The sequence below is a fragment of the Photinus pyralis genome, unplaced genomic scaffold, assembly GCF_008802855.1.
Source record: "Photinus pyralis isolate 1611_PpyrPB1 unplaced genomic scaffold, Ppyr1.3 Ppyr1.4_LG7, whole genome shotgun sequence".
Classification (NCBI taxonomy): domain Eukaryota; kingdom Metazoa; phylum Arthropoda; class Insecta; order Coleoptera; family Lampyridae; genus Photinus; species Photinus pyralis.
This window is the reverse complement of record NW_022170738.1, coordinates 6,068,229-6,096,047: the sequence shown is the minus strand read 5'-3', so window position 1 is coordinate 6,096,047 and position 27,819 is coordinate 6,068,229. Positions and strand designations below refer to the sequence as shown.

The window sequence follows — 27,819 nt, the reverse complement described above, 5'->3', positions numbered from 1 at the left end:
AATCTACTACAAAGAGGAATGTTTAAGCTCCATATCGATCATGAGCTATATAATGAAATAGTAGTAGGCTAATATTTCCTGTATAGAAGCTAAATAAGTACATTATAATTATAATTTTTTTATCACAATACTGAAGTCAGTGCCTACGTTACTTTTTCATGGCCTAGAGGTGTGCTGCACCTGCTTGATGTCTAATTAATTACTGCACTGCCATATCGACTGCATGGGGAGCCCTGCGTGACGATCGTTAACGGATTGCCCACTTTTTAAATACTCTTACATTTTTACAAATCGGTCGTGAACTTAATGAGAAAAACGTGTTAACGCGGAGTTTCCGATGGTCTATTCGGTGGTTTTGTCCATTTTTACCGCATATTAGTAGTAAATTAAACGGCGAACCATCATTAATAATAATTACAATGATTAATTGTAAGTAAACGCACACGAATTTTCTAATTATTTCCTCTCTGTAACTTCGTGCTGCTAAGATTGAAATTTGTATTTTTGTTAATTTAGCATACCGCAGCGTGGTCCTGTTTCATCGCTTGCTACTTAATGTAGAAAACATGATTAATGTTTGTCGTAATTAGGTTGAAGATTAGCTTCCTGAAGAATTTTTTTAGCTTTGGTTAAGGGCCAATCTCTCAGATAGTTTCAATCAATGATAATTCCTTTGAAAGACGATTTTTCCAATGCATAATCCGTTTAATCCCCAGATTGATGTGTATTTGAAATTTGTCGGATTATTCACTGGGCCAGCTGAAGAAAATGCCATTAAAAAGTTACGAGCTTAATAATATTATGATGTTAGAAGATTCATTTTGGGAGATTTGAAGATATAGCTTTTATGGGATAGTAAACTTTGTGTTCATTAATCTCTCATTGTCTGCTGGATTTGCCGAAAAATGTGCAGACTAAATTGCAAAACAAAATGCCTGAAATGACGGAAAGCACCAAGCAGGTAGGTAAATGAAATGACAAACTATTCTCTAGTCACGTTGGTAGCAATTTATTAACATTATAGGATTAGGATTATAGCTATCTAATACATTTATTGATAAATTATTTTCGTAAATACCGTTTCTTAATTTATAAATTGATAAGACTAAGTGAAATTTATTTTTGGGGAACTGTTGAAGTGCTATAATTTATTCCTTCACTTCGTTTGATTAAATGGGATATAATAATTTGCATATTTGTACACTTTTTCTAATCTCTACGATAGTTTTTAAACGAAAATTTAATACAAAGTAGCTGGTGGTTTAATTTTGAAGATTGTAGGTATTTTGCATATTGAATGAAATAAATTAAAACTTGTATAACAGAACTATTGCATTAAAATACTTTTGACAGTTGTGAGTATCGATCTTTCTAATTTTGTAATTTATACAAATATTTGATAACATAACGACCGGTCGTTTTAGAATATATTAAATTTGTCTAAAACAAATGTCCATTATTTAAAATAATATGTTCGATGCGTATAAAAGAGGCTTAAATGAGATTTTGACACGAGAGCTTTTAGTAGCTTAACTGTAATTTAGTGTACTAATAAACTTAATGTTGGTAATTATGATTATGTATACTGACGACTACGCTTACGATTTTGTGGGATCATAAAATACAAGACTCTTAGTGTTTTGTAATTTTAGGTTAGATCAACAGGTGAATTATATGATTTGGATAAAAAAAAAAGGAAACAAAGAAAATGTGTTGAGTTAGAAAAATAGTAAATGGAAGGATCACGGGAAAACTATTAATGGCTCGCACTGGTCTCTTCCGTGGCTAAAATGCAATTTTTTTCAAAATAAAAAATTAAGTTTATCGCCTTCTATAGGAGCTTACCTTGTTTGTCATTAATTGGTTGTGGAGAATTTTCCACCTCGGTACTTTTTTTTTTGTAAAAATGCGAATTCTTATTAACATTTTTCACAGGAATGTTTGTCACAGATTAGCTCGGGAAAAAGAGAACTTGCGTTCTACTGTTTTTTAAAGTGGACGCGTCGCTGACTTTTACACAAGGTGTCCCAACGAAAACCCCCTAAAACGCCGCAAAATAAATGGTTTGACAAAAATCAAGAAACGAGTCCATTTTTATTTTTTATATTTTTATACCGAGCAACTCACAAATTTTTGAATCGAACGAGGGGTCGAATGTCCCATAATTTGAAAGTGGTTCTCATTACTTACACTTTTTCGGAGTACACCTTAACGCCTTCAAAGAAAATGTCTTTTTTTGATTGTAAAACATAAAATCCGGTTTTCCCGTTCCCGTCGGAATTTCGTAAAGTATTTTACTACGTCAGAAAGAGTCGCGGGCATACGTAATTGATACGTTTAACTGTCTATTTCTTCGCTTCCCGCTTGATGTCGACAGTATGGATTCTTTTAGATCTCGCTTTAACGCTATCTATTATATAGAAATATGGCAATTTAAAATGACGGAAAAGAGAAAAATTGTTTTTTACGTCATTTCCTAATCTTTTCTGTGAACCTTATCCTTATAAAACGAACACAACAAACAAACAATTATCTAATTTGGTTCAGTCGTTCTGAAGTTATACATTGAGGCCATCCATTTTTATTTATATAGATTTGAATTTGTATCTCAGTGCTGATTTTGTTTTAGAAGTTTTGTAAATGCGTGTTTCTTGTATTTTTGATCGCTTTTGTAAATTTTTTATTTAGATTGGTGTATTTAATTGTAAAACGTGAAAATTGTGTGTTCAAATGTAGCGGCATCTAGTTGTTTGCGATAAGGAGTTTTTATCGGACGAAATTTAATTATCTCACGTGTTCTTATCGCCGTTAAGAGATAAGGTGTTTTACGTTATGCGCGTTATTTTTCGGCGTAAGTGGGGACGCGTTCCTTCGAAGTTGTCAAGTCTAATAGTGATTGGGGGTGCTATTTGAAAATCCCGAAGAAGTAGTTTATTGTATGGTGGAAATTGGTGTTCCCTTAAATACTGGAATCAACGTAAAAACGAGGCTGTTGCTAGCTGTTAGTTTTCACGGCAGTTATAGTTATAGTACACAGTAGTTGGAATATGAGTAAACAAATCAGTTGTCTGCTTAGTGAAAATTAAAAGTTTCTACCGTCCGAGAACCTCCCGAAAATGTTTCCTAGCTTATTTACATCCAGTTCGAGTCATTGAGTTCAGTTTAATAAAGAAAAAGTGGTTTCTTGAAGCTGTGAGCGAGTAGTTTTATGTGTTTTTCATAAATGCACCTGAATATCACAAACCATTCACGGCCAGATTATTTGGGTGATATAAAAGGGAAATAAACCTGTAAGTAATTTTTTTATTTTATTTATCGGCCGCCTGAGGACGGGGTATTATGTCCAAACTGGTGAATGAAAATGAAAGAGTATGGAAATAATATATAGAACCATATGAGTTGTGCTGAGGAACATTGGTATAGACTGGAGAGATAGAAGACTGTTGACTGTTGAGGGAGTTGTATAAAAACCAGAAGGTGGTGGTCAGAGTGGATGGGGAAGAAACTAAAGAAGTGAATATATGAAAAGGATTGGGACAAGAGTGTCCTATGCCACCAGTGATGCTTTTCAACATCTTTGCGGAGAAAATGTTTCAAAAGCGGTAAGGAAATTTAAAGTATTAAGGATTAGATAGGTGATAACAACATACGGACAATAAAATCCGCAGTCGACACGGCAGTACTTGCAGAAACAGAGAAGGAACTACAACGAAGACTGCCATAATAGAAACAAAAATAATGCTGACGAGTAAAGAAGATGAAGAGCAAAGATACAGTTATAAGGAGTACAGATAGAGCAAGTAAGATTATTTAAATATCTCGACAGTATTATAAATTGGCGCAGAAGTTGAACAGAGGATGTAAAGAATAGATATACAGGAAAGACAGCATTCGGAAAGGTGAAAGGATTGCTTCCTGCGAAAAAATACTGGTTGTACTGATCAAAAGACTTGCAAAGCCCGTTGTTTGGCGTGTTGTCACATTTGGGCGCGAAACGTGGAGTGTCAATAATAACGAAGAAATGTACTTAGAAAGCTTTAAAAATTGTCGGAAAATGGAACAAGTAAAGTGGACCGAAAGAGTGAAGAATGAGGATGTTTTGAGAAAAGTGGGTGAGAAAAGAAGTTTATTAAGATCAATGCGAAGACGAAAAGGAGTGTGGATATGTCATATTTTGAGGGGAGACTGTTTGATGAGACGGGAATCTAAGGAAAGATCAATGGAAGGGGGGTGGGGGGGGGAAGAAGAAGAGCAAAAATTGGACTAGTTACTATCAAATGATGCAGGAGGCTCAGGATAGAGGAAAGTGGAGAACCAGCTGCTACCTGCTACAGTTCTTGGTTCCCAAATGATCATAATCTATGCATATATGGGCAACCCACGGGCCGCCGCCGATAACTTTTGTCCGGTTCGCTAACATAATTCATAGTTAATACTTCATACGTCCCGCCAAGTTACATTAAAAATTCGAATTAATTAATTAATATGATTATGTTACACGTGCAGCAACCAGTTGACGCGATCCAACATGTTTGAAAGCCTCTTTGAAGATGCATTTCTTGCTTCAGAGATATCACCATGTATTTTTCAGAATAAAACGACACGTGTTTTGGGATTAAGCAACATTTTTAAGCCACATATTACAACAAATCTTAAGAACATAAATGAAAATTTGGATGCAAGCTAAATATGGGCATTTATTATCCACGTTTGGTCAATTTTGTATACAAAATCGTGTCAATTTTCGGGAGTACGTATTGTTCTTTTTTAATGATTTTTACGAGAGCAAAAAATAGGTCAAGATCAAAAAGAAATAGATAATTATTGATTTCTTTAAACACTTTTTATTTGGATTTTCAACTATGACCCGTGGCGCATATTTTATATTGGCCCCTTGGAAAAAAAATGTTGCCTATGTCTGAGCTATAGTGTTATCTCCCTTAACATGAACTTCATTTTTGTCATTAATTTACTATTGCCAAGGGCGAAAACAATGATTTTAAAAAATCAATTCATCATGGACAAAACGTAGACAAAATTAACGACTTTTGATTTAAAGAGCGCTATTCTACATGTCCAGAAATTTTTTCGGAAGTTAATGTATGAAAACTATATCATCGTTTGCATACATTGAAAGAGGTTTTCAATTTCGATAAAACCTTCTATTACCTCACGGTCTTCAGTATTGCAGATACCGGTACCTGAAAGCTATCTTAAAAAGGTATCTGCCTACAATAATTTGCCTTCATTTGGTAGCTATTTCATAGGAATCATATCATCTACGCTTATGTGATGATTCAAGAACTCCTAAACGAGGGTGCAACTTTACCATGGTTAGATAAAGATTGTAGTGGCGAATGTGATTAGGGTGTTGTAAATGAATCCAAACGGGGTACAAAGAAGGTTGCAATTTCGAAAGATGATGTCATGGGCGATCGTAATTAATTGATATTTTCCTCTTTAGTTTATATATTCCGGTATTTGGCGATGAAAAATAAAACATTTCCTTTTTAAGTAATTAAGAAACCGACGTCTTTTAATTTTACAGCCTAGTAATGAATACATTCACATTTTTATTCGATTGAAAGTATAAAGATGTTATCTGTCAATTTAGTAGCTAAGTGGAATTAGATAGATCTATTATAATGTATAAAACATTAACAATGAGAAACTAGGTTTGGATAGGTACAAAAAATTATAACTGTTATTATATTTGATCATAATAAGCGTGCTGTGCGTTTCTAAGTTAATATAATTTTCTATATTGCTTTTGAAAAATTGCTCCTCGCATACGTACAGAGAATGTAACTCGAGGCGTTGCCTAAAAAAGCCACGATAATTCCTTTCATTATAAATTAATATCATGAGTCCCAAGCTAAAATAGCGCATTTCTCTAGAATGTGTGCTAGATTAAGTATCTTATTTCCCTTGGGCGTCTAAAAATTGAACTAGATCGGTATTGACTATCGAATGCTGAAGCACACCTGTAATATTCCCATTCTTTTCTATTGCACACGTATTAGCGTCTAAAACTGAAATAAAACCGATTTTTTTTTGGGTAAGACATTGCCCCGAAGATACATAGAAGTGCGAGTTTTGTAGGAAAAAACTCTTCTATATGGTAGGGCAATGCTCTCGGTGCTCCAGATACCAGAAGCTCAAGATCACGGTTGTGTAGATAGATCAATGCCGCGATGTCCAGTATACGCATCGGCATTTGTATTGATTGAATTACAGGAGAAACCTTATTGATTGTTACAAAAAATTATTGTTAGTCATGTATATAAAATTGTCTATATAGGGATTGTAATGCAAGTAACATTTTTGTAATTAGTTTCAAAGCGTGTTTTACATGACCGTCACTCCCATTCATAATTTCGATCCGTGAGCTTTCGGGATTGAAATTGTTCAATATCGGGGACACGAAACGTGTAATTTATTTTTTCCCATATTTCTTCTTCGTGCACAATTGATGATTTAATAGATTCTCTGTTTTGGGGCCCTTTTATCTAAAATGAGTAGGTGAAATTGTGCAAGAGAACTGCGACGAACACGTTTGTATACATTAGGGAAATGAAAAAAACATGTTGATTATATACGTTTTTATTGGAAAAATATACCTATACTACATTGATAAAACTTGCTACCAAAATCAATTATTATAATTTTATTGGACCTCCTTAATTAGTCCCATCTATTTTTGGGAATGACAACTAATTAAGCTTATTTAAACTGGTTCTGGTCAACATTAACAGGAAATATTTGAATGTTTTTTTAGTTACTGTGAAATATTGGCCATTCATTTTTAGTTTACTTGGTACCGTTTTAAATTTAAAGCAGAACGGTTTTCGTGGGAGATAAGAAAACTTTATTCATAACAGTTATATTTTGTACAGATTGCTACATACCTGCCTAAAAACAATATTTATATTACAAAAATATGCGAAATGCCACTTTTTGTAGAAAATTTATAGAATTTCTTGAATGTCGAATTTATGAAGATGTTTATTATAGACGATATCGTACGTCATACTCTCGTAACTTGTAATGTCACGTCTAAGATAGTTTATGCTACGATTGTAACTTAGTTATTTTCACATAAGTATAATATTTCCAACAAATTTCATACTTTTCACATAACTTTGGCGTTTAAATGGGAGCAATAAATTCTACCTTAAATTATTATACAGCGTGGAAATACGAAAAATTGCAATTAATATCGAGAAATAAAATAAAAATGTGGTCGGCCTGATCAATTATAGTATCGGATTAGTAGAGATAAAAAATGGATGGTTTATTGTTTATAACTAATTTTAATGGGTTCCTGTAGCACAACGACCCAGCGTTTTTTATCGCATACAGTCTTAATGAAATACAGCTAATGAAGAAATTCAATTGCATCCAGTTCCAGTGAGGGTTGTCACAAAAAGAAAGTATCAACTGGGATATTGATGACTTTATAGACAGAAAAAGATTGCAACAATGTATGATTACTTACAGTTGCAATTAGCTAAATCGAAAACATTAACTAAACGTCAACTCATTATAAATTACTTTAATTGCCGTATGACTCATGTAGGCGAAGACACAAGTTGTTTTGCTTGTTATTTGCAACTATGTACGTTGAGAGACAAGGGGAGGTTGCGGTTTCTACTTGAATTGAATAGATCAAATTAGTCGAATCTAAACAGCTTCCGTTTATTACGATTTTGGTCGCATTTCTGTACCTAATAGGCATAGGCATAAGCATACGGAAAGATTCTTTCATGCTCTGTCCTCAAAATTGTTACTTTATTATTATTTTAGAAGTAGCATAAACAGATTCATCTTGGAAATGAGTGCAAAATATCGCTCTTATTCAAAAGTGAATAAATCCAAATGTAAATCAAGTGGAAGTACCGGTAGCTATTAATAATTATAGCGTAAGCGAAACAGAAGGTCACTATTGGAAAAAGAACCGGCGTTTTTTTTTGCAATTCACTAAAAAGCGCATTAGTAATGGCGTGAAAAACTGCACGTGTTGTTGATGTGCTTTTAATCAAGAAACATTTCTCAAATGTTTCATTTAATTATTTATTATATTGCTCCAGTATAAGAAGCTCTAAGTTACGATCCTGATGATATTATGATTATAGAACCTGAATCAGTCGCTGTAATTTTCTTGTACGGCCTTTTTTCCAAATAGGCCTCGGTGGTAATTCTAAAATACAAAGTGTCAATTATAATAACCGTTACAACGATTCAGCTTTAACAAACAATAACAGAAATCACTATCGAGCTGGTTTCTTATTCTTATTTGTTCGTCTAAAGTAATGCCAGGTGTGTACTATTATATCAAAGTTGATAGACAAGGAGCGGTCTTCCTTACTTTTCATGGTAAAGGCTGAGATTGCTATCAATATTAATACTGTCATGATCTTGTTAATTCTTCCGTCAAGTGTTAGATTTTAACGCGTCGATGAACAAAACCGAACCAATACCCTTCATAAGTACCATACAAAATAAAGTGATGTAAAGTCAGTAATGAAATAAACTAGCGACCGTTAATTATAACTTCCGTTGTGAACAGTTCGATTTATCTGTTTGCAACAAAATCCGTACGTTTTCCTTCAGAAATTGTCAGTTTGATTGAACCAGTTACATGTCTATTTTCACATCAAATATATTCGACGGAGAAAAATCCCTCAATTTCATTGAAAGAATTAAGTTGATCGAAAAAATTGTGAACATTTATGTTCCTGTCTGGAATGGTTTGAAACGATAAAACTCCAAGAAAATGCAAATTACAAAAACACATACAGGGCTTTCATGCCAAAAGGAATCACCGATTGTAAATTGTAGTTAATTTAAATTAACTAGGAAGGAGCTAGTGGAAGGTTTACCTTGGCTATACCCTCATTGTATTATGGACTCCCCTTCGAGTGAGATATTATTTCAAAAGCCATAATACAATCTTTACAGAAAATCCACAAGATCAAACTTGGATGGTCTGGTTATAAATTAATTTTAAATAATTAAGACAAATAAATGAATTTTACACATTTCACGTTTTGATTGTGTAAAATTGATTTTATTAAATGCTCAAGAGTCTCCGCCAGTACAGGGGGTAGCCTCGGAACGGTAAGAGATACGACGGCGATTAAATGTAGGTGTAAAGCTGCATATTTTACGGTCTAATCTAACTGAAAAATACGAATGAAATATTGTCGCAGATAACCGGAAAAAAACGAAATTCGCTCATTTTTTTGTTATTCTGTGACTTAGTTTAAGATATTTTTGAAAACGAATGACACTTGCGCTTTTCACACTTTTCTTCTTTACAAGCTGGCATTCGACATGTCGGTTTGTTGAGCCATTTCCTCCATTTTTTACATATGTATAGATTTGCATTTTTTATTTTACAAGTATGTACTCCCCAATCCATTTTTCAGAAAATTTTCTCGAAAAATGGGTCTATTATTTTCCATTTATGAACATCCTCTTCAACAGTCCGTATTGGAGATGTCCCCCCCCCCCTCCCTCGTCAACAAGTTTTACATGTTTGCATATTGCTTAAATTTGTGACGACCTTGCCACGTATCTGCTTAGGTATAGATTTTGCAATGAAGTTTTCACTGATATTTTCACATTTCCATCGACCAATTATGTGAAAAGCGGTTTATTTAAACCAAAGAGTTTACATTTAACTCGCTTAAAGAGATGTGCCCCACCCCTCACATGTTATGAACTAGTGTCATAATGCCTGCATCAAAAAGATGAAAAATTCATACAGGATTGTATGTATTTATGCATGCTTGTTGGGTGTATTTTAGGAAAAAATCATTTTGCTATTTAACCATGACTCGTCCTCTACCGGTAAACCTAGAAACTTGTAAATAATTTCTACCTTTTTCCCCAAGCTGTGCAATTAACGGTTCCATAGATCTGGCCTGTGAGTATGACCTTTATTATACAACATCCTGTACAATTGAAGAATTAAATTGAAGGGATTTATATGATACTCCTTTCAGTGATGGGGCCTTGTTTTTCTCGGCGTTTTTCTCTTACTCTCGCTGCTTCTTAATTTGTCAGAAAGTTGTCATTTTCGACATCGTTGACATTATTTATATAATCTGGCAAATTTTGCACTAAATATTAAAAATTTTCCTGCACTGCCTCCACAATGGGGTTACTTTATACTCCCGGTTCGTTTTGTAACGGCCGTTCTACATTACTTACCCCTTTCTCGTGATTAATACAAACATTTTTGCTCTTTCTCAACATTCTTTGCCCACTCAAAATTAAATACTATGCTCGCCAAGAAAGAATGGCGGTCATAGAAAACCTGAAGTGAGGCGTTACCACCGGTAACGGGTTAGGCCGGCCTAAAATTGCATGGTTTAATATGAAAAACATACGATTGCAGACTGGCATCAGGTGTTCTGCGACTGGCATTCTTTCCTGGCAAGCATGAAACTTGAGGCACATTTGTCCGGGTGGAATCGGCTCGGAGCAGCCGACAAAAATCCCGAAGTTGGGTATTATCCGCACACTTATCCGGACGGAATCGGATCGGAATGGATTTTTGCCGATGACGGCTGTTCAAGACCGTTTCCGTTCGATTAAAACCGGTTCCGTCCGGACGCGTAATTACGTAAAAAATCATTATGAACATTCCATTGGAATTTTTGCATCTGATCCAGGCCGATTCCGACCGGACAATGTGCTTCAAGCTTAATAGCTGTATACATACAACCTATACATTTGTGTAAATTTTGCTTTATTTTCAATTTAGGGTGGTAACGTTTAGTAACTGAGTATGCGTGCTACCAGGAGCGGATTTAGGGGGGAGGAGGGGGCACTACATGTGTGGGATGAGCTTTAGGAACAGAGAAATCAGAAGGTGAAAGACGCAGCCGCAGAGCTTAATATGAAACTTGCCTACTTGAACGATGTAAGAAATTGTGCACTTTATAAAATAAAAATCTACAATCGGCACCAAACTGTTCGGCGGAAAAGTCCTTCTCAGTTCTAAAAAGAATTTTAAAAAACTCTGCAGTATCAGCTAACAAGTCACGTTTGACAAATATCGCCGTTTTGACCCTCCAGTTAGACTTGACAAAGAAATTGGACTTTCATGATATTATTGATTCTTTTTTCAATTTTAAAGGCACGAAGGATGTTAATCTAAGTGCTGGAGACTTTTTCACGGGTGAAAATTTTGTCTAGAACACTTAATATCTCCTCAAAACAACACTTCTTAAAGGAACATTTTTGTGGTATCCAGAATTATAAAAAGTTTGCTACCAATCTACGTATTTTAAGTTTGTGGTCAGTGCCGTACTTTTGAATGATCAAAGAGGACATATTTTTTTAAATAGCAACCACTAGTTTTCATTAGATATTCTTAAAGATTACGTTTTTGTGATATAGCAGCGTAAAAAACTTAAATTCAAATTTAAGAGAAATTTAAGAGAAAAAATCAAATTAAGGAAAATTGTTTGTTAATTAATTTCATGATTTTACTAATTTGATGTTGTAATATTAAAAAAGTTTCATTCTTTAATAATTCCTCACGAAAAATAGCCCTATCCGTTAAAACAAGTGACCCTCTTAGTTCTGTAGACGTACGCCACTATAAATAATTTTTGAGCATGTAGCATGTAGTTTTAGATCAAAAATAGCAAGCTTGGGTTCTTCCGTCGTTTCCATGGAAACAGTGCTATTTTCTGTCCTGAACTGCATTTTATTTCGTACTCCGAGTCATATTTTTAATAAGAACGACAGATGTTATGATAATGCACAACCATTTGTTTCACTTTATCTACCCTTGTGGGCATTTTAAACACTCTTACTGTTACAGAGAGACTCACTCAAACCTATTACCTTGTCAATTTAACATATCTAAAATAAACAATCAAAACATGAAATGTGTCAAATTCACATATTTTGTATTTGTCTCGGTTTTTTAAAAGTAATTTATAACCTGACCTTTCACAGTTGATTCTGTGGTTTTTTGGAGAATTTTATGACCTTTAAAATGATGTGTCACTCCATCGATCAGAGGTGGCTCCTTTGACATTAATGTTCTGTAGGTAGTCACAACAAAAATTGTAAAAAAGAGTTAAATATTTAAATAATACAAACGAAAATAAAGCTCCACTTTCAAAAGTAAATCAGTTGCGGAAGTTTCCTGGGCGAATAAAGCAAGTGCGAAATATCCGAAGGCGGAAATTCGAAGGCAATGCAATTTTGTTTGTTATGGGGGAATATCGTGTACCAAATTGGGGAGACTACATTTCCATACCAGAGACAAAGATGCAACGCATGAGCTTTCCTATGGCGCGGGCCACCATGATCATTAAACAATTATTATTGCTGAAATGGAATTCCTCTTCGGCTTGCTACCGTTGATAACAATTTTTCAAATAAATTTAAATTTGTTGATTAGTCTATGTGTCCTTAAACTCGCACTAAGACCCAAAGCATTAAAAGTGTAAGTTTCAATAAAACACTAACATGAATGCTATTGGCAAGAACGAGCTTAGATGAAGACATTAAACCAGAAAAAGTTATGACTGCCGCCTAGCAACAACGCTCCACATAGTGTTCTTCACCTTAGGAGATGATTGAAACAAAATAGTATAGATCGTTAGTTATAAAGACATTCTACACCTACACGTCGAGGCGAGTTACCGAACAAAAAGAACGCCGTATAGTTCTTCGGTGGACAAAACTGCTCGACATGTACCTCAATATATTCGCGCCTCGGAGAAGAACATAATAACAAATTTAATGATTAACTACTTAATGTTGTAGGTGCAGCACGCCGTAAATTATAAAATTTATGACGTTTTTATATTAGTTGTAAAGGTTCGACGATATAATCTAGCCGTGTTGTACCTTTAATGGTGCAAAACTGTTAAATGTAAACACGAGGAAGTGGTGTACTGATTTTATACGCTTTAGGCCAATTGCCACACCTGTTACTTTTGCTTACGGCTTCTACGATCTCGACTATTATTATTATTAGTGATGCTTCTGCTATAGATGTACTATATAAGATTTAGGTTAGTTATACCATAAATTACAATATAGTGATATACGCACTCTATTTTGTAGTGTGCAAGCTTAACGATTTGAAAGGTACCGGGACCACATAAAGTCTCTTTTATGATGCTTCATGAGGAAAATTTTCTAAATTTAGCCGCATATAAATATTCCGGTAAACTGCCGATGATACAAAATGTTGTAAAAATTAAGACTTTCTAGTTCATTTACATATTAATCGAGTTATTCCAATACTGGCTATTCGTTTTTATAAGTTTAATAAAACATAATTATGAAAGTTCGGGCAAAATCGTGAATATGAGGATTTATTAGCACAATACGAAAATTTGTAACATCGTCGATGTAAAAAATTGATACATATGTATTAAGTATTCGATCAGCATGGTGATAATCTATTAGGCGATCAATTTTGACTGCGATGTTACGAAATTAGGAAAAATATATATTGTGAATTAGCATAAGTGGCAAAAACTGAACGATGAATACGCTAATTTAAAAGCCACTGAAGCCCATGCGATCGCCGTTGTGTAATCTGTAAGAATGTTGGGAAGAGATGCGATAAGTTGGGTTTTTGGGCAAGGTATAATTTCTAAGCTGATTCTAATATTTTTTTTCGCCTACAGTAAGCAATAAATTCTTTATCGAAGGGGGAATTTCTTAGCAAATTTAATACCAGGAGAACTAATCTTTTTTTCTACAGTTAAAAATCATGGCTAGCAGCAGCATTGTCGCTGATCGGCATTCTCTTATGAGTTGATAACGGTGTATCGTAATTTTATGTTTGCGCTCAACTGAACACATGTTACCATTAGGTACACTAAAAAAATCGCTAAATTAATTATCAATTATCGCAATCAGTCACGTGAATTTTGGTTGTATATAGGACTAGTAGTGGATTCACCTTCTATGGGTACAGTTTTCACGTACGTACATGCACATACGTTAAAAAAGAATTGCTCTATTAACATCGGGAATTATTTAAGCTTTTTGGGGGTAAATTAGCCAATGCAAGTGTTTAAACTTAAACCCATAAAGGATTTGGGATAAAGCATTTTTCCAAGCAAACCTATGGTCCAATATGTTTGAAAGCGGTGTTCAAAAGTCGCTCTCAAATCGATCAAATTGCTATAATACTGTCAGGGGAGATTTTGAGGGGGTGACTAACCGACTGAAGGCAATGGCTTCAAAATGAAGTTAGTCACCCCCTTAAAATCTCCCCTGACAGTATCATAGCCATTTGAAAGCTCCATTACCATTTGATTTGCGATTATTGCCCACTCCCTTCCAATTATCAGGAATCAGGAATCCTTTGTAATCTTGTGGACCTCTGCATTGGAATGTTTCATTGGGTGTAATATATCACGTATAAAGGTAACAAAAATACAGTTGAAAGTTTTGAAATACACCCTACAATCATACATGTTTTGAAGCGTTTGTCAGAGTGACAAAGGGTGTTTTTTTAGAGGTTTGTTTTATAAATTGGCAGTGAACTATTTCTAGTGACAATCAATTGGCGTTTCAGCTAGGGAAACAAGACTTTCAAACTTTCGATGATATCTCGCAGTTAATTTCAAAGAATAAATTTTAAAAAAATTCGCATGCGTTTCTTAGTCACATAAATGGGAAAATTTGTCCGCATTTAACCTACACTGTAGGTATCTCTCACCGTTACAAAGGTCTCAATGGTGAGGCACGAACTTCAACCACCCTGTACAAGGAAGGAGCCCTCGAATAGCCACCCAAGAATAAAATCACTTCCCGTCTTGAAATTTCGTAATATTTAATAAAATTGGCTCTTTAAGTCATACTTTCAAAAATGTTAGTCCAAATTGCTTTGCAATATTCGTTCCACTGAATTTTACCACTATAATCTCGGTTTTCGTGATATTTAGGATATTAAAAACAGTGGACTTTGCAATAGTTAAAGTTTCAGTAACCTATACAACGGTATTGCCTTGTCATTTCTTGACTTATTGCTGCACTTCAAGCCATTCGTATGTAATTTTAAAAGTGAGGCTCCAAATTCGATACTTCGTCCTGTGGAACGATAGGTAAGTAGTTTATTTATGACCTATTTCCGAAAGTAAGATCCCGGTACCTACACGAACCATTGCCGTTCATAAAAAGACAAGGTGAATGGTAAAACGGCTCACTCTAATAATTCTAATTAATGACCTCAAATGAATATTGTTACATCAACAAACAAGATAATATCAGCCTACTTATTAGTGCACCTGTTTGATTATTGACTTTCACGTTCGTACATGTTTAGTTATTAGAAATTCTAATCATCTTTAACGGCGATAAATTAAAAAATGCTTTCACCTGTTACAGATCCGTAAAATTTAGCGTAGAAAAGGGTTAGCGGATCGAAATTGAACAATATGTCCGAATAATTTACCATACAATTAAATAATGAGTAGGCGGTTTGTTATTTCTATTAAATAAGACTGCATAATAATAATATACCGTAATCAAAGACAAAGAATTGCTTCGAGAGGGAATTCACTTACGCTTGTATCCTAGAACAATAATGGGATTCCGCTTGTTTGGTACTTACTGTTTTGACAGGATTGAGAAGAGGTACCTATTATTAATCGTGAGTACCTACATCGTTTCAATTAGGTGCACCTTTCATTGAACTCGAGTCTATGCGGAGAAAGTCACTTTGCTCCAGATGATGTAGCTATTTTAATTAGATTTATTATTATTTTTAAAACTTACGGCACTTTGGTTTACAATTACCGCGACTTTTAAACGTTAACAAATGGTTAAATGATTGGTACCTTTGCACGCAAGTTTTTTGAGCCGAACTCGATGATACCCAAAAAGGTATAATTAATGAACTGCATGCTTCCGGATTATCGCCGGTTTAAATATTTTTCGGCAAAAAATCGACCGCGCGCCCGCTCAATTAAGCTGAAAGATGATTATAATCCAATTGCAATTACCGAACTCCATTTGATCGATATTAGACGCATTATTGAAGGTAGGATCATTCCAATTTCCATAACTGTACATTATTATTATTAGATCTACTTTGTTTATGTAACGGTTACTGTTTCGTGAATACAATTTTGTTACACGATCCGGATTTAATTTGTATGCGAGATTCCAATGACAGCTTCTTCTTCACATTTTGCTAATTGAAGTTTCTTAATCTAATTTCGTATTGAACCCATGGGAAGATTGAACAACGCGGAAATAAGTTTCGCCTTTTGATGTACTGCAATACTTGTTTGTTAACAAAAGCGTACAACTGTCTTATTCGACAGCAACTTTGATGATTTCCTTTGTATTTTTCAATAATTCCTCCCGAGATTGCTTCAAATCCTGCATCCAAAATTTCTCTGTGGCCTCCTAAATCACCATAGTTACTATGATTTTAGGATTCTTCCATTTCCATTTCCATCGCCCCATTTAAAATTTATTTACTTTTACTGCATCTCTGTGAGTAATTCATGCTTTTGAGACTTCCAGTTTTAGATGATGGTTCAAGTTTTGTGCATTCGGATCGTCCATTAATTTTATCTTTCATGGTACGCTAGTTGAAGGTCTCAGCGAAAGAAATTAATTTCTAATCACCATAGTCCTCCTCCTCGACCCCTTATCATTATACTCTAGAACAGATTGTCGGAGGAGGGTACTCACCAAGGGCGATTGAGAGGTCTAGAAGAAATATATCCATTGGTGATGTTAAAGCTTTAAGAGCGAACATCTCGAAAGCTGTTTGTCGGAGGACGTACTGTCAAAGGCAACATGAATCATCAGAACGAGACTTATCTATTGGTAATCAAATGCAAATATTTACCGAACAGAGTGTCAGAAGAGGGTACTCTTAAAGTCCGGAAAGATCGTCTAAACGAGACAGACATCTACTGGTGATTTAAATGTTTATGTATAAGGAGCCCCTTCTCCATTAATCATCTACCAAGAAAGACATCAACAAACAACTATTTATTTACTAATAATACAAAAGTGATGCATGCCACCAAGTTTTACAGTCCTTCAATATAGTCGCCCGCATTGAATACAGGGTGGTTAAAATGCGTCGATTACCATTGGGATCTTCGTAACGGTGAGAGATACAGTGTAGATTTAATGGGGACAAGATTTCCTATTTTTGTGACTAAAAAAACGCATTTGAATTTTTTGGAAAACCTTAAAAATTAAATTATTTAAATTTTGTTTTCACTTTCTCTATCTTAAACAGCCACTTTTTTTTGGAAAATCTGTTATCAGAATTTCTATAACACGCTAGATGTATAGGCTACTACTATGTTGTTTCTTATGGATGCCATATTGGTTGTTCATGTAATCTAAATCTAAATCAGATAAAGTACGAAAAAAGAAAAATAATGACGCGTCACTTTTTCAAATGTGAGAAAACTGCGCTTTTAAATCGCAGCGGATCACTATTTATTAGGAAGAGAAGGCTCGGTCGTCGAATTGAGCTTTCTGCTTTTGATTTCAACTGTTGATTTCAAGCGTCTATTTTTGAGTTTTGACAAATTGTGTTGGAATAAAATTTTAGACTTCAGACACGACACGCGACATCCTCTTGAGTTGGATTTTCGAGGGCTCTTGAGATGTATCCTACGCTGTGCGCTAAAACAGGTCTTGTGCCGAGCATTAGGTACATCAGTGCTCCAACTGCTTGCCTGTAGGGAATTTGTTAACTTTCCTTGATGTGGAAGTTTCTGCACTTTCGAACATTGGAGTTGAAACTGGTTTCTGATGACTTTTGATAAACCCTTCTTCTTGTTGGATTTCAATTCCCAAAAAATAGTCGTGCATATTTCGACACACATTTGAACTCTGATTACTACTCTCCTATGAAAACTTCTAGCTCTATTGAATCCGTTTCAGCTACGTAAATTCTAGATGAGTTTTTTTTCTCCATCCCGCCCCTTGTAAGTCAGAACTTGCATTGAATCGCCTTCGCACCATGTGGAAGGTCTGTCAAAATCCAGGTCTAGTTTCCCTTCAACGAAGCGATTTTACGATCCATGGCTTTCTCCCACTCGACAGAATCACTGATTTTTAGGGCATCTTCAAACTTCTCAGGATCCTCAGTCACTTGATTTACTAACTCCTCCACCAGCACGGCATACGGTCCCAGATGTTGGGGTTTCCTCAAGCTCTAGCTACCCCTCAAGATTCTTTCAGAATTCTTCTGAAGACTTACTTCTTTTTCCGCCTTTTCGTCTGCATCCGCTTGAGCCCTGTCATATTCTTCTTCGTTGTCTTTTTTTATTAGAAATTGAATCTGACTTTCCTATTTTTTTTATTTTTTTCTTGAAATTGAACCTCCTTGGAAGGGATGACTTTGTGGTCGTCTGGAATATAAATTCACTAACGGTCATCACCATCATAACCGACTAGGAATCCTTTGATTGCTTTCTTGTCCATCTTTTTTCTCTTCTCAGGATGTAACTGAACATAGCAGGCAGATCCAACAACTCCCAGATGTTTTATCCTTGGTTTCTTCCCCAACCCACAGTTCATAACGCTTGAAGCTTTAAGCTTAATTCTTGATAAGATATTGAACATTACGTTTTAGATCTTAAACTCGAAGCCTTTTTAGATCTTTGTTTCAAAATTTCCGATTTTATCTTAAACTACAAAGTGTCTGAACCTTGACACCTTAAACTTGAACTTCTAAAATCGGAAAACTTGAAACTAAGAGTCTAAATTGATGCAGTGTGGTTTAGGCTCGAAGTAAACCCCAAGTTTAAAGCCTAAAGCTGAAGTGTAAGCTTGAAAAATTAAGCCTAAATCTAGGGAGTCGAGAGTTTGAATTTCTGACCCTGTAAAAAGAAAAATTTTGGAAAATCAATATTTTCCGTAATAGAGAAAATTGTTTCGTAAATCGCAGGGGAGCAATTTAATATAAGGGGAAAGCTCTACGGCGTTTGCTGCCGTAAAAAATTAGGGGATATAAAAATGTGCTTTTGCAGGTGTAGATTCTGTAAGAAACCATTTAGACACAAAGTTGTATGTTACATCCTAAACAGTCTCATCTATCATAGGGATTTCGGAAACCATACAAGACACGAAGATGGTCAAATTAGGGGAAAGTTCCGCAATTAAGAAGTAATAATCATGCTGCCAAGAAAACCAGAAATCTCCGATTACTTCCGAAAATATGCCAGAAAATCCGAAAATTGCCGATTTTGTTTTAATTTTTTTCTGGTGAAAAATGATGAAAAAAATTAATAAAATACTTTCTCATTGCCACCATTTAGGCTCTACAAGACAGCGTTGCGAGATTTTCAATATAGCATTTCATTTCGGAGAAATCATCCACTTTATTTTTTATATGAGCCGTAAAAAAAGTAAATACTGTATTGAGTTGCATTTTTTATTACAAACACAACTATGTGTTGCGCACAAAAAAAACAAAAGTTGGAAACAGTTGGTTTCAACAGGATGGTGCACCCGCGCACAACGGCCGGCCTAATCGTACGAGAGTATCTATAAATATAGTAGACAAATTTCTTAAAAAATAGAAAATTATTTATTATATTAAAATAAATATAATTTAAAGTAACAGTCTTCGAACTATGTACATGCTTTAACCTTGCCTTAACCGAATTAAAATAATACGTATTAGCTTAGGTTCCTCTATTGGAAAATACAAGCTAATTGTTTTAATTAAATGATTAATTTCGCAACTGGAATGTATTATTGAGTTGATTTATGACCTTGATACCGGTATATTTCCTTTTTTAGTGGGTTTTTGTATAGAACTTACCTGTTTTGGCGGATTAATAATTTTTCCATTTCTGTTATTCGGTGTTACCGATTAGATGAATAAGTTAACGAAGCGGGACACTCCTAAGACAGTAAGGATGTGGTTGGTAATTTTATACTGCTCATACGGAAAATGAAAATAATAGATTACTATGCATAATTTATGTATAATTATGAGTTTGTCTAAAAGGTGATGTTAGTGCGTATGGTAGATCTGATAAATTCCCACAATGCGTGTATGTATATTTGTCTGGTTACAACTACCGCCCTTAAGGTTTGGAAAGGGGACCGATCGTGTTCACTTTTTGATATCAAAAAATAGGGCTCCAAAAATAAAATATGTAAACTGTGATTATTTCTGTACATAAATTCTTCAGCGCGCCTTGATGAATCAAAACACGGAAAGCTTTTTAACGACTTGCCCCTCAAGAAAATCCAATAAATGAAGTGAGGTGGAAACTTAGTTTTTCTTAAATATGGCATATGCATAAGACAAATCCCAGACTGATATAGTTGCGTTCTTGCGGTTACAAATCCAAAACGTCTCAACTTTCATTTGCATCATCTGAGATAAATTACGTTTCACACGTTGTATCAATCTATCTCTTCGTACTCGTCACGAGCTTATGGGCGTCTCTACATACATTAATTTATTGTCCTTTTACGGAATAATTAATTAGTTACAGTAACGTTGATGTTGACGACATCAAGTAAAATTTATGGAGTTCGAGTTTACATCAAACTTAGTCGACAAGGAAATATAATGGCCGAAGAGGAAGTTAAATTTTGAATCGTGACCAAAGTCAAACGATTTAAGAACGCAGGAAGGTGGTGTTCTCTGTGTGGCCAAGAAATGTCAGATTCGCGCGCGTGCACATGTTATAAGCTCACTCGTGCTCTGCAAAAGCTCCTCATGATGTACTGCAGGAAAAAAAACGGCATGCAATAGATAAAATGCGAATTGAAATTAAAATACGAGTTAATAAATTTGTGGCATTTAACTGGCAAAGAAGCTGCTCATATATTCAAATTACCAGTTGCAATAAATTGCAGCCAATTGCAATTATATTTGCGTTGCCTACGCCGTGTTGTATATCTGTCATCGTTCGAAAAAAGACCTACAAATAATCAGATAAACTTAGATAGGCTAACGAGGAGCGCAAAAAGATTTATGAAAATTTATCGATAATGGAAAAAAGTTGATTAATTACAGTACTAGTGAATGTATGACGATTGAACTGTAACAAATCAATTTAACGTACTCTACATCATGTAACCCAAATTAGTAGGTGAGCCTTGTTCTGCAGCGCTGTTTGAATTTTATGCAGTAATTCGCTATATTAAGCTAACGGGTACTGCCAGCACTGAAAAAAATTAATTATCTCATTAATGACGCATACTATACAATTTTTGATTTTAATCTCGTTGGCAATAAAAGTGTGTATATATACAAATTTTTGCGATGTTTAAGTTTTGTGTGGATTAAGTGTCAATAACCTCCAAAATTTTCGTGCTTTAAAGTTAAATACTGCTCTTTTTAAAGTCTTGGTTAATAACCGACGAAGTTCGATAATTTTGAGAGTGGTCCTAAAAAAGTCGAAAAATAATCCATGCATACCCAATTTCTGAATTATTTTTTATCATTTTGTGCATGTTTTTCTGCTATCTCTCTCTTCATACAAATTTTGTTCACTCGTGGTTTTTGAGTTTTTTTAGAATGGCCCCTGTACAATTGAAAATCTTTTCCCACCTCAGATTTATTGCTATATGGGGTAAATTTTTACTTTCGCGGTTTTCAAGTATTCGCACGTATGCTGTGAAACCGGAAATGTGATCTCCCACCTCAATTGTGTGCTATTGTGATGCTCTTGTTTTAATTTTTCGAAGTTATAAACAATTTGAAAAATGCAAGATGCTAAAAATGTACGCTGAATTGTCTTGTTAAACGTCAGAATGGCAGCTTTGACGCGAAACACCTAGAGGGGGAAAAAGCACTTATAATCATTTAACACTTTGTTTTGGGAATTCGGAGGCTTTCCAATGCCTTACATTACTATGATATTGATATTTCCAATTGTTATATTGAATTTTAAACAAAAATGGGTTTTCACTTTTTAATTATTTATTAAAATTTACAGTTGAAATCCTTGAAAAATGTCATAATTGAAAAATTTAAAGAATCATAAAAAATAAACCTTTTCCTTAAGTTTTTTTGTATGCTTTCATAATAATGTTAATTTTGGTTTGTACGATCTGAAATTAGACTTGTTTCAACAACAAAGTAGTAATATTTTAAAATCCAGTTTTTAAACATGGGCGTTGGAGATGAAGTTTCTTTTCAGGACGAACATCAAATATATCTTGATACCAAAAAATTCCTACTCCCTACACAAGTTTTGTTACGTTCTTTTAACTGTAATGTAAATTTGATATTCCTATAGTTATCTTATTTGTAATCCACTAGTTTAAAGTTGCTTCTGTAGTAAAATTTTGTTCCAAATGTTATAAATTTCGTATTACAATAGTTCTTTGTTTTGCCGTTAGAGTCCGTTCAAGTGTTACAGGTTCCTTTTACTTACTTCTTTGTCTTGTTGCTACAGTTTGCACGTTGTATCTTCCTGCACTTAATTCTACCCTTTCTTTAATTTAGTATTGCGCGCAGTTGTATTTCTTTATATTCAGTGAAGTTTCTGCTTTCGCATTGCTTACATGCAAATTTTTCTTTGATACGCCATTACTTTTACTGGCTTCGTGTCATACCTGTGAAAAGGGATTAGTGTTTTGGTGTTACCATATTATCTTTGGAGTGGTTTTTCTTTCTCTCTTTGATGGCTGTGGCTGTGTATTCATTGAAGTGTTTTACGGATTTATATTTGCATATAAACAATACGAGGAGTTTAACCCTGGGTTTAACCTTCCTTTAACCTTTTGTCGTATATTTTTCTTAATTTTCTCTTTTGGAATACTTTTTATGTTGTATCTACTTGGATATTACCTACTACCTACGCCGTACGTGAATGACAGCGCACTTTCATTTGGACCCTCCATCTTATTATTGGGATTTACATTGGCGCGCGTCATGCGATAGATGGAGTTTCTACATTACCTACATCCGACTTCGAGTTTATACCTGGATATTACAAGATAGTTGCTATAACTGTAAGTATTAACGAAACCCCTTTGGGGATTATTATCTTGTAAATCGCTCCGCTATATCTGATGCTACGTACTTTGTTGTTGCCGAAGATTTGACCTTACTGATATCGAGATCCGATTACTTTTGTTACTCCGAGAATTCAATTCTATTAGTTGCATTACATTATATCCTTCATATTAGCTGTATGATTTAATATATTAGCTACCGTTGCTCTTTAAATTAATTTTGTAAGTTACCGAGACTTGACCCGAAGCCGATATTTACAATTTTTAGTTATACTAATTAATTAGATGAGTAGAATTTAGTTCTTGTGCATCGTAAAGTACTTTTCTTGAATTTAACTGCACGTTTATGCTTTTAGACAGATGTAAGGATAACCCTTGGCCGTTCAAAATTGTAAAGTCATTCGAATTATTGATTCTTATTGAGTATTAATTATGGTTTAATATCCGATTGCCTCCGTGTCAGCATTGCGTACGCAATACTTTATGTGCCGCGCTATTCACTACCATTCTTGTTTGTTTGTTTGTGTCTGGTACAGATTAGGTTGAACGCGCCCATCAATTTTAATGTTAACTATTATAGCTGCATTACTATCTGCGGAAGCCTGTTTTATTGTTTATGTGCTACCCATCAAGGACTTTATTCCTTTAGCTCGTCAAGACCAGAACACGAATCTCTTAGTCTGCCTTGTTTCCTCATGTGGTAAGCATTTGCTATTCTTTTTTGAAATTTACTTAAGACTGAAGGGCGCTTATCCGATTTACTTTTACTACATTCCCTTTTTGCTTATTTTTGCTAGTGTAAAAGCACCCCGATATTCACCCCGACCCATATCTACTTTGCCTGAGCTTACCGTGTACTTATCTCAAGGTGATTTTGTTACATTTGTCCAAAGTGAACGTAACGGTATCCATTAAATTTCACGTAAAAGGCAAAATTTTATTGGAAAAAAACAAAAGAAAAACGAGTTTTCAAATTTTCCTACAGAATCTTTGGAAAGAAGTAGGAGTTATGCTCGGAGTTATGTTATGAAAAGTTCAATATTTATTAATAACGGCAAAAATAGGACAATATCAGACGAAACTTAAGTAACATAATGAAAAGTTTAAATACGTTTAGAAACATTGAAGAATTGAAAACCCAAAATACGAGAGGCACAAAATAACCATAAAATTATAGTGTAAAACCAGTACTTTTACGGATCTGTACCAGAGATCTTTGCTGGCAGATTTTCAGAAGTAATGATGTTGCAAATTTGGAAAACGTGTACGCAACCAGCCTTAAAAAGACCTTTTCCTCGTGCGACAATTTAGAGCAAATTATGCGCCGGTAGGTAATTGTGCACGTTTCTTCACCTATAGTACTCAAAGCCATTTTTAATCGTACATGTCACTTTAAACCTTAGTAACAAACTGCGCTGTTGGAATAAAATTTTGCCTCACAATCGTAAAAGTGTTTTAGACCCTACTAAAATAGCATAAAAGGGTGTTCTTTTGATGATTTTTCGCCTTTTTTTTATAGAACTGGACCCCGAAAAAGATCTCTTCATATAAGTAATTTGTACATTTTGTACAGGTCCAACAAAATGAACCACAATTAAAGACATTACCGGGAAAAACTGTTTTCCTCCTTCGTGATTTTGCACCCACTAAGTAATTTCACCCTATGCGATAATGCGCTGCTTTTAGCTGTTGGACAGTCTTATGCGCATAAATTATGCTATAAGCGATCAAAAATGAGTTGGTATCGAGTTACCTTTGGAATTTTTGGTTACAATCATTTTTAAATTGAACTTCCAAAAGCGACTCGACGTCAATATTTTTTTGATCGCCCGTTATTTGTTTGCATAGTAATCAAGTGCAGATGCAGATAACGAACTTATCAAATAGCATATGAATTAATACTTTTTGTTACAACATGGAGGGCGTTTGCCTTTAATGATTTCGTAACTAAAAATGGCTCTGCTGTGTCAAAAACTCTGCTTTTCTATATTCAATCATACGTTATATATAATCTGTGGAAATTTCGAGATAACAATCTGCTTAGTTGAAACAAAAATTTCCCCCACAACTCTCGATATGCCAATAACGTTGTATAAAATTTTTGTGCTCATTTAGTTATACGTGAATATGCACTCTACGCATAGAATTTTATATGCCGGCTAAATGACAAGTATGGATGTTGATGGGCTCTAAGAATAAATTAGGTACTTTTCCCGTTCACAACGTTTTTGGGAGTTATGTGTGCAGTAGTTATGTGATCTTGTGCTCAACTGAAATTTTAGTTTCTTTAATTAAATTCAATGCACAATTTTTACATGGGCCAATCGAGCCACTTTCTCTGTCCACTCTTCCTTTCCTTGTTGTTTAAGTATACTTTTCATAAAAATCGTTCTAGAGATATTCACTTTGCAAAGTATCATACAGATACAGCTCGTCCGAATTTTCCACTTTTCCATTTGTTAGTGGGAAGGGGGGATGAAAAACCATCATTTTTTGTCAATGGAATTGGTGATTTAAATGTAGGTTTCTATGACATGATGACTTTAGCTCAATAAAGTATCACTCAACCCCTTAGGTATTATTAGGTATACCTACGTACCTATACTGCTATATACACAGTCCAATAAGGTACGTATAGTTCAGTGGACTAGGTGCCTCATATCTTTTGAGTCGGATTTCGTATAGGATGAAGTATTGACAAACGAGAAAGTATAAGGCTCTAGTGTACGAAATTTATATGTATATCCGAATTGGCAGACGGGCGAATAGAGCTTGATATTTGCCCTCTTCAATTAATTCTACTGCAGCTGTATGTAGAAAGGATTAAATGAATCTCTTGGAACGAAGACACCATAGATTTGCTTTTCATACTTGTTTAATAAACATTTATAAAAAAATGTTTTCGTATCAATTAAGTTTAGAGAAAACGGTGGACCATCCCAATTAACTACTTTGGCATTGGGAAGGTGAAACCCCAAAAAACTCGAATTCACTATAGTAGTTGAACAATTTCTGTCGGTTTTTCTGAAATTAGTTCACACACCTAGTGATCGTAAGTTACTGATTTAGTTTTTTTTCGGAATCCACCGCTAATTAATATATGTTAGTTTATATATAGTTCTTATTGGATCCGGCTGATCGAATTCGGAGCTTTTTTTGAATAAATTTGTAGATCTGAATTTCGCAGGAGTTGTTAGATCACCAACCAAAATTAAAGACAGGAAGTTTAATACCGTAAATGAGAACATTTAATTCAAAAATCTATATACTTCCTGTAAGTTTCAACAAAATTAGCTTAATAGTTATCATTTCCTGATTCGAGTGGGATGCTGTTGACAAAAATACCGTTAGGGCCCGGAAATTTTAAGTACTTAGGAATCACTTTAAGGTAGGTAACATATATCTTGATAACTTATGCAAATTTAATTACATCCACCTACAACAGAGTCCAACTGTCAATAACAGTTTTGGCTATGAATCAGATAAAAAACAAGACATTTAGAAATAGGTACTTCTTTATAATCACTAAAATTATGGGAAAATATGGATGTTACCCCATGGATTTAATACAGAAATACGGTAATAACTAAATAAAATAATAAATATAAAGCCATATTTCTCAAAATGATAAGCCACAAAACGGAAGTAAGCCCTACCTTGTTTTTTAAATTGTTGAACTTCTATTTTCGAAATGTTAATGTACATTAATGCCACATACTTAGTCGCTTATTAATCAAAATTTTCATAATTTATAACACATTCTTTCGTATAATTCAAGGTTTTAATAAAAAGGTTGGAATATGTTGTTATGGGTACATACGTACATGAATAAAATTTATAATTATACGAATAAACATAAAACTACGTTAGAAACAAATAAAGTAAGTTCCCACACCAATACAGCAACAATAGAATTGCAGATATTAGTAATAATAAAAGTATTTAATTGTAAAAATTCAAACCTAAAAATTTGCGTGCCAATAGTGTAATTCTTTTGTTTACTCCTTTTGGCATCTGACCTACATTGTACAATATGCAAAATTAGTTTAACCCTCAAAAGATTCCACAACAAAACATGTATCTCACACTTCACGCTTGGATGATTTAATAATTGGCAAAAAACACTTACATCGTCATCGTCAAGTTGCCCATAAACCTCCAGCTTGTCCAGCCTAATTGTTCCTTGAAACGGGTAGCAGAGAACCCCTTGCGAGATGGAATTATTCGTCCATACCGAAACCTCCGGTTCCATTTTTCTGGAGGCAATAGGGGGAATTCTAACGCAAAGGCTAAATTCTTGCGGTATCAGTACGCAAGTTTCCATGATTCAAAACGTCAAACAAATATAAACACTCAAAAGTTCAACAAAATAGAGTCATTGCAATCTATAACGGGTGCGAATAATATCAGTGCCCAAAACTTAACAACTCAATAAAAACTGTAACAAAAATATAATGGTCCAGAATTCGTGTCAACTGGCAGTTTTAAGTCCAACAAATCAACACTTATTGTTTTAGTTCGGTTTGTTATTAATTTCGTGAGTAAACGCACACGTGACTTTGTTTGTAACTAATTCGCGCTAATCTAGTGACCGCAGCCTTGCAGGTGTGGCACTGAACTAGCATTGACCCTCAAGAGTCTTACCTTTGCTAAGAAGTCCCCACCCTCATCAGCACGTGGTTCTTAAGGTAAACCTTTCTTAGTCTCAACCATACAGGTGCTTTATTTACTTTAAACGCGTTCATTCAATTTTGGACGCCGCGAATTATTATTATCATACTGTATCATGCGAAGATTCCAACGCGAGGTCAGACGACGAACCCTTCCAGCCCTTGAGTAAGCGCGGAAAGC

The 27,819-nt window shown here is 34.6% G+C and overlaps 1 protein-coding gene across 1 annotated transcript in view; it reads right to left on the bottom strand.

Moving 5' to 3' along the window:
- Positions 1 to 27,571, bottom strand: part of LOC116175559 (protein odd-skipped-related 2-like) — a 93,052-nt gene extending 65,481 nt beyond the window's left edge. The window contains exon 1 of the mRNA XM_031493732.1: positions 27,098 to 27,571. Within this exon, the coding sequence (XP_031349592.1) occupies positions 27,098 to 27,292 (195 nt within the window). The 5' untranslated portion in view covers positions 27,293 to 27,571. The remainder of the gene's footprint in view (positions 1 to 27,097) is intronic.
- Between the last annotated feature and the right edge of the window lie 248 nt (positions 27,572 to 27,819).